The sequence below is a fragment of the Sminthopsis crassicaudata genome, chromosome 6 (genome assembly GCF_048593235.1).
Source record: "Sminthopsis crassicaudata isolate SCR6 chromosome 6, ASM4859323v1, whole genome shotgun sequence".
In the NCBI taxonomy this organism is placed as follows: domain Eukaryota; kingdom Metazoa; phylum Chordata; class Mammalia; order Dasyuromorphia; family Dasyuridae; genus Sminthopsis; species Sminthopsis crassicaudata.
The window spans coordinates 246,185,875-246,194,306 of record NC_133622.1 but is presented as its reverse complement, the minus strand read 5'-3'; the positions used below and the strand labels follow the sequence as shown (position 1 = coordinate 246,194,306).

The window sequence follows — 8,432 nt, the reverse complement described above, 5'->3', positions numbered from 1 at the left end:
CTTTCTTGCAACAAAAATAATTTACAGATGAAGGGATGGAGGAAAGAAATGAAGTTAGACTGACACACAGAATGTTTTTGTCTTCCAGTTACCTTTAGAGCACTCCATCATAAAACAAAAATACAGGCAAAGAAAGTGTGACAAGAAATTGACTCTTTTACCCAACATTCCTTGTGATAAGTAGCATAAATTTATGTTTAATGGAAGGTATAACTGGGACATATTATCATAGAATAAAACAATAATTATGATTCATGTTTCCAGAATACTCTTGATGTTCACAAAGTATGTTACTTACATCATCTCTGATGAGCCACAATATAATAACTCTTTGAGCTACAAATGTAATACTATGCACATACTAGAGTTATGTTAGGGAGGCTCTGGGAGAGTAAAATTAATATTGTCAAATCACAGTAAGTCAACAAACATTTATTAAGTGCCAGCTATTTCCCAGACACTGTGGTAAGCAATGGAATTATAAAGCAAAGAGTGTCCTGATCTCAATGAACTTACAGCCAAATGGAAGAAAGAAGGTGGTAAATAAATATATTCAATATAATAAGTATGTACAAAAGAGAGAAGTCTGAAAGATTGCATAGCTCAGAAGAGTATTCAGACTAAAGTCCTATTAATTCCAACTCATCATATTATCTACATTGGGATCCCAAACCACCTTGCACATAAAAAAATCACTGACAGATCATCACCATGATTTTGAGATCACATCTGAAGCATCTGAGCAAACTTACAGTCACTAAGAAACACAATCATAATGAAAATACCTCAGTTGTTTGTTCTGATGTGCATCTATATTCCAGTTATTGTCATTAGATTATCTATTTTTGTACACATAATCTTGAGACAATCTCTTTCCTCACCAATTCATTCCATTCTCATAGGCAGACTCGAAACTATGGCAAGGTATTCAAATATAAACTTCTGAACTTGCAGGCATTGGAAATTTTTTATGACTCTTACATTGTAGAACTTGGTCAAATATAATGCCCAGTATCTTTTGGAGAAGGTGTTGAGAAATCACCAGAGTATTCATGGAAAACATCATCATACTCTGGGTTTCCATGGAATCTCGGACTCATCCCTTAAGAATAATTAGTTAAGGCTAAGTTTGTTTTATAAACTACATAGTGAAACATATTCTCCCTTTAGTCTCATTAAAATATCAGTCATAATAATATAATCTCTTGGGAGTCTCTCTGTTCATCCAGGTCTTAGTCAATAGTCAACAAGTATTTATTGAATATCTACTATATTCCAAGAACTCTTTTAATTGTGAAGGAAATTATGGAACAAAGAAGGGCAGATAGAACCTAGCACAAGGGTATGAGGGAGTAGTACAAGGCAATTCAAATGGTAGGAAATGAGAAGACTGTATTGAACTCCTCCATTAAATGGAAGGTCTTGACTCTGCTCTCCAATCAGAGGTTTATCCACTGTGCCACCTCGCTGCCTCCTAATTCATTTATTGATAATTCCCAATTTCACTTTTTAAAATTTTATTATTTAATGTTCCTTTTAATACATCCATACTACAAGGAGACCAAAGAAAACAAAAAAATACTTGTATGTACCAAAATATCTATAGAAGCTCTTTCTATGGAGGCAAAGAATTGGAAACGGGGGGATACCCATCAATAGAAATTCTATTTGATCTGTTTGAAAAATAGCACCAAAAGTAATGTTGCTGCTATGCAAAATTGTATTAAACTTGGGGCATGGCTCCAAATTATTTTGCAAGCTGAGGCATGTGTTTGTGGATGCAGAAATACATGGAAGAATTACATGACCTGCTGCAAAATAAAGTGAACAGAACAATGAGATGACTGTACATAATAACAATATTGCAATTATAATCAACTGTAAAAAACTTAATTATTCTCATCAATATAATGATCCAAGAAAATTCCATTAAGACTCATTATGAAAGTTGCTATCTACATTCAAAGAAAAACTTAAACTTTTAAGTGCAAATCGAATTATATCCGTTTCACTTTCTTTTTATTTCTTCCTTTTTGTGAAATGGCTACTATGAACACATCTTCCATGGTTTCATATGTATAACTGATATCATATTGTTTCCCTTTTCAGTTTCCAGGAGAAGGAATGGAGGAAGGGAGAGAATGTAAAACTCATTATTTTTTAATATAAAAATAAAAAAATAATAATACATTTCTAAATCATCTGCTTCCTGATTCTACTCAGCTCGTTCTGAATGCCCAATTGACTGGCATTCCTTCAAATTATTTGCCATTCCAAAAAGAGTTACTATCAACTTATATATATATATATATATATATCAGCTCTTTTCTTTTTCATTGATCTGTTTGAAAAATAGCACCAAAAGTAATGCTGCTATGCAAAATTGCATTAAACTTGGGGCATGGCTCCAAATTATTTCCTATGGTCTTTGAACCAGAAAATAACTCAACTAACAGTGCTTTAGTGTATTTGATTTTCCACATCTGTTTCAACATTGGTCATTTTGCTTTTCTATCTAGTTAGTTAACCTGATAAACATGACATGGTTTAATTGTTTGGGTTTAATTTGGGAGTTTAATTGTATTTCTCTAACCAATAGTGAATTAGAAAATCTTTTCATATAGCAATACAGAAAAATTATAAACAATCATGTAATGTTAAAGGCCCATTTAATAAATGAATAGGTGAAATAATTCACCATTTTCTTTTTTCTAAATCTTTGCTAATTCATTTGGTTTTTCCATTACTTATAATTCCAAATCATTTTGCCTTGCTTTTTCCAGAGAGTTAAGCTAACTTCCATAGGACATGTATTACTGGACTTGGGGTCAAGAAGATTAATCTTCTGAAGTTCAAACCTGGCTTCATACACTCACTAGTGTGAACCTGGACAAGTCACTTAACTCTCTATGCCTTGGTTTCCAAATCTAGAAAATATGCTGGAAAAGCAAATAGCAAATCTATATTTTGACTAAGAAAACCTTAAATGTGATCACAAAGATCTGGCTGAAAAAACTGAATTTCACTTATAAACATGTTAACACTTATGTTTGAATTTATTTTGTTGTCAATGTAATGTTTCTATTATGGTACAGCTTTTATCATGCATCCTATTATTTCAGGTAAGTCATTCTAGCAACACTTGTAGCAGCAAAAGATTGAAAATCCATTGACTATGAAAAAGCTAAACAAATGGTGATATTTAAATTGGATAGAACCAATTAGTTCTTGATCCTCTCTGCTCCCTTTCCCTCTAGAAAAGGAATCTCTCAGACCTTTCCTCTTTTCTAGAAAGGAAATTGAATATTAAGGAGTGATCTTCTCTAAGTTTGCTGCTCTCTCTTGCTTTCTGACAATTTTAGATATTTAATCAGCCTCAACAAATAAAAATAATTTGCTTGCCTTTTAGAGCCACTATATTATGTCACAATATAATAGCCAATGTTATACATGGTCATGGGTGAATATACATCAGACTTCTGATTTTTGTTTTTTGCTTTAATGATCTTTTATTTTTTCCAATTATATGTAAAAACAATTTTAACAAGAATTTTTTTAGCTTTTTATTTTCAAAATATGCGCATAGTTTTCAACATTCACTCTTGCAACATCTGGTGTTCTCATTTTTTTCCTCCCTTCCCTCCCCTCAAACTTATCCTAAAACAGTAAATAATCTAATATATGTTTAACAAGAATTTTTAAAAAATAATTTTATGGTATTTACACACATGTATTGTATCTAGGTTATATTGTAACACATGTAAAATGTATGGGATTGCCTGTCACCGGGGGGAGGGAGTAGAGGGAGGGGGGGATAATTTGGAAAAATGAATACAAGGGATATTATAAAAAATATATATAATAAAAAAATAAAAAATAAATAAATAATTTTAGTTCCCAATTCTCTCTCACTACCTTCTGTCTCTTTTCCCTGGGAAGATAAGAAATTTCATATAAATTTTATGTGTGTCCTATATGTAAAAGTGAAAAACACTTCAGTATTAGTTATGTTGTGAAGGAAAACACAGAATAAAAAAAAATACACAAAAGAAATAAAGTGAAAAATAGTAGGCTTTCATCTGCATTCAGACTCATATAGTCCTTTGGAAATTGACTTTGATCATTGTATTGTTGAGTACAGCTAAGTTATTAACACTTGATCATGTTATAGTAGTCCTTTGCTGTATACTATATACTGTATATCCATTCTTCTGGATCTGTTCACTTCATTTTGCATCAGTTCATGTAAGTATTTCCAGGTTTTCCTATTCATTGCTTTTTTTTCCAATTATAAACCACAACTTGTTCAACTATTCCCCTATTGCTGAAAATTTTCAATTCTCTGCCACTACAAAAAGAGTTGCCATGAATATCTTATACAAATTAGTCCTTCCCATTCTCCCTTATATTGTCATCTCCTTATGATATAGACCTTATAGTGGTGTTGCCAGATCAAAGGGTATGCAGAGTTTTATAATACTTTAGGCATACTTCCAAGTTGCTTTCCAAAACTGTCACATTGAGTTCACAACTCAACTAACTACATTGATATCCCAATTTTTTCTCATCCCATCCAACCTATTATCATTTTCCTTTTCCATCATATGAGTCAACCTATTAGATTCATGCAATAATAATAATAAATTTAAATTAAAATAATAAAAAATTTTAAAATGGCAAATTCCTATTAGGTATGAAGTGGTATTTCAAAATTATTTTTATTTGCATTTTTCTAATCAATAGTGAATTAGAATATTTTTTCATACAAATATACATAACTTTAATTTCTTCACATACAAACCTTTGATCCTTTGTCAATGGGGAAAAGATTTGTTTTCTTATGAATTTGATTCAGTTCTCAATATATTTTAGAAATGAGGCCTTTTTCAAAAACAAAGACTGTAAAAATTGTTTCCCATTTCTCTTCTTTCCTCCTAATCTTGGGTTGCATTGGTTTTGTTTGTGCAAAAATATTTTAATTTAATGTAATCTAAATCATCTGTTTTGTCATTCATAATGTTATCTATCTCTTGTTAGATCATAAATTCTTCCTTCCTCCATAAATCTGAAAGGTAAAATATTCTATTCACCTATACTTTATAAAATTATGTTTCAATCAGGTACTATTTTCACTTTAACTTGGTATATGAAGAGAGACATTTCTCTATATCTAGTTTCAGACAAAATGCTTTGCCATTTTCCCAGAAATTTTGTAAAATATGGTGTTCTTGTCCCAAAACCTAGGAATAAAGCAACCAATCCCATGGTTCACTCTTGATGTTCCAGGTGCAATCTATACTTCATTATACTTCAGGAGTCACCAACATACTGGTGAGGCAGGTCTTTCTTGCCAACCTAATCTCAAGTCTGCGGTTGAAAAATACTTTTATACTTTTTTCTGGTTATACTACTAAAGAATTCAATTTTATGCATAATTTTAAAGTCATTTGGAGGGTACTTTGGGAGATCTCAGTTAAATTCTTGCCTTTATTCTGCCATCCCAACTTTTTAGAAGGCAAAAAGGAAATACATTTTTATACTGTTCAACCATCTATTTAACTATTCATTCATACTACAATCTCTCTTTTTATCTCTCTGTCTCAATCTCTATCAGTCTCTGTCTCAGTCTATATCTGTATCTGTCAGTCTTTCTATCTCTTTCTCTGTGTCTGTATATATTTCTTTGTCAGTCTGTCTCTAGTCTCTGCTTCTGTCTCTGCCTCTGTCTCTGTTTTTCTTTGTATCTGTCTTTCTCTGTCTCTCTGCCTCTTTGTCTCTTTATCTCTCTCTGGATCTATTTCTCTCTATATCTCTGTATCTATCCCCTTCTCTCCTTCTGTTGTCTCTTGTTCCCTCCAGCTATTCAATTAGAAACATTTTCATTAATTGACTCCTAAGGAAGAGATGCTATGCTAGATGATAGGCAAATATAAAGAAAAAGAAAAGAAGGCTTCTGTACTCAAGATCCTTATAGTTGATATATAATAATTTATTAAGCAACTTCTGTGTGCTTTAAAAAAACTGTGTTAGGGGCTAGGGATATAAAGGCAAAAATTAAATTGTCTTTGCCATCAAGAGCTTACAATGTCCTAATGAGGACAATTAATGAATCCTCTAAGGTGGCTGCATTTTTTAAGTTCACATCAGATATTTCCCTTGAACTACAATTTACTACAATTACCAATTACTACATTTTTATAATTGTAATTTCAGATTATTACAGCTTAAATATGCATTATCCCTTCAAGCAAGCCATTATTTTTAACAATTGACTTAATTTTATGCTATTGGAAAGTGAACAGAGGATCCACCGGGAGAGATAAGGCATTTATACTTCTAAATGTAATAGAAAATAAAATGCAGCAAACACAGAGGAGAAAAAAGATAAATAAATCATAAAAGCAGGTGTAATGAAAGATGACTTACAATTTACAAAGGAGCAAAGATTTGATAAAAATCATAACTTCAAAATAGAGGTAGAAGTACTATAGTAGTCAATAAGCCCAACTTCTCATTTTACAACTAAGCCAATTTACAAAACAGAGTTTAACTTCCCAGGGAACTTCTACATAAATATATGAGTGTATATGTGTAAGAGAATTAATGTGTATGTATATACTTATGTATGCATATATACATACATGTATAGAAATGTTTGTATGTATATGTATATATATTATATATATATAAATATATATATTTGAAGATCCAACATGCAAAAAAGGAGGACAATTATAAAGATGGGTGGAAGCAAAAGTATGACACTGAAAAGACAAGAAATATGCTAAGGTGAAAAGGAGTTGGAGAGGGGAACAATACAACCATCTTTATGGATACTTTTTGTTAAGCTTATCTACCATTGGCTGGGAGGGAAATCAATGAGTGCTCCCTCCATTCTTTTGATGGCACAACTGCCCAAAGATGATGGGCTAATGTCATGATAATTCCACTAAAGACAATAACCCCTTGTAGGATGTGTCTGGGTTATATGAAAATACATTATAGATTCACTCCATCCCATGAAACATTTCATCTAAAGGGCTATTTTCTGTGGGCTATTATTCTTGGTTCATTTCTCCCTGTTTTAGGCTACCTCGTGTCACCTTACATATTTAACAAACATATTCTTCAGCATCTTTGTGTTTTCATGGATCAACATTTCTTTCTTTAAAAAAACATTCTCTTGATCATCTTGCCCATGGCAGCTGTGACCTTCTGGTTCCTCAGGCTATAGATGAGAGGGTTCAGCAGGGGAGGTAATGTTGTATAAGCCATTGCAATTAAAAGGTTTTGGATAGGTGATGTGTCTGATGCCTCCCTGAGGACTGCAATCATTCCAGACACAAGAAATAACATGAGGATTATCAACTGAGGGGAGCATGTGGAAATAGCCTTGTAGCGTCCTTCCACAGAAGGAATCTTGAGCACACTGGAGAAAATGCGAGCATAGGTTGTGATTAAAAAGGCAAAGCAGCATAACAAACAGCACAAGCTTACTACAATTAATACAAACTCAGTATTAAACACATCAGAGGTTGAAACTTTCAAGACATGAGGGATGTCACAGAAAAATTGGTGGATCACATTGGAACCTGAGAAGGGCAGCCGGAACATGTTTCCTGTGTGTACAGCTGAATAAAGAAGCCCACTGAGCCATGAGCCAGCTGCTGCCCAGAGACAACGTGCTGGGGTCATGATGATACCATAGTGGAGGGGCTGGCAGATGGCTATGAAGCGGTCATAGGACATGGCCACAAGCAAAGCAAACTCAGTGACTACAAAGAAAAGAAAGAAGAACATCTGGGCAGCACATCCCAGGAGGGACAGGGACTGAACGCCACATAAGGAATTCACAATGAACTTAGGAAGTGTGACAGAGATGTTGCCGATATCCACAAGGGATAAGTTACTCAGGAAAAAATACATAGGACAGTGAAGGTGTGGGTCAGTGATAATTGCAGCACAGGTGAGAAGGTTCCCCAGAAGGGCTGCCAGGTAAATCAGCAGGAACAGCACAGCATGTAAGACCTGCAGCTCACGTGTGCTGGAAAACTCCATGAGGAGGAATTCTGTGATGATTGACAAGTTGCTCATCCTACTGCAGTGCTGTAATTTAACTGAAAACAAATAAAAGTTTAAGTATCAGGGAGGCCCAAACTGTTGAAAAGAAAGAAAGAAATAAAATTGTATTCAGTTAGGGGCAGCTAGTTGGTGCAGTGGATAAAGCACCAGTCCTGAATTCAGGAGGACCGGAGTTCAAATCTGTCTCAGACACTTAACACTTCCTAGCTGTGTGACCCTGGGCAAGTCACTTAACCCCAGCCTCAGGAAAAAAAAACTGTATTCAGTTAGAAGTTGGAAACTAATTTGTCCCATTAAACTTGAGCAAAAGCAAAATTACACTGTATTTTAAGGTCAAAATCAGCTGAAAG

The 8,432-nt window shown here is 33.6% G+C and overlaps 1 protein-coding gene across 1 annotated transcript; it reads right to left on the bottom strand.

Moving 5' to 3' along the window:
* Positions 1-7,167: 7,167 nt before the first annotated feature.
* On the bottom strand, positions 7,168-8,094 carry LOC141547571 (olfactory receptor 14I1-like). Its single transcript, XM_074275958.1, has one exon. The coding sequence runs from the start codon at positions 8,092-8,094 to the stop codon at positions 7,168-7,170; it is 927 nt and encodes a 308-aa protein (XP_074132059.1).
* Positions 8,095-8,432: the final 338 nt, after the last annotated feature.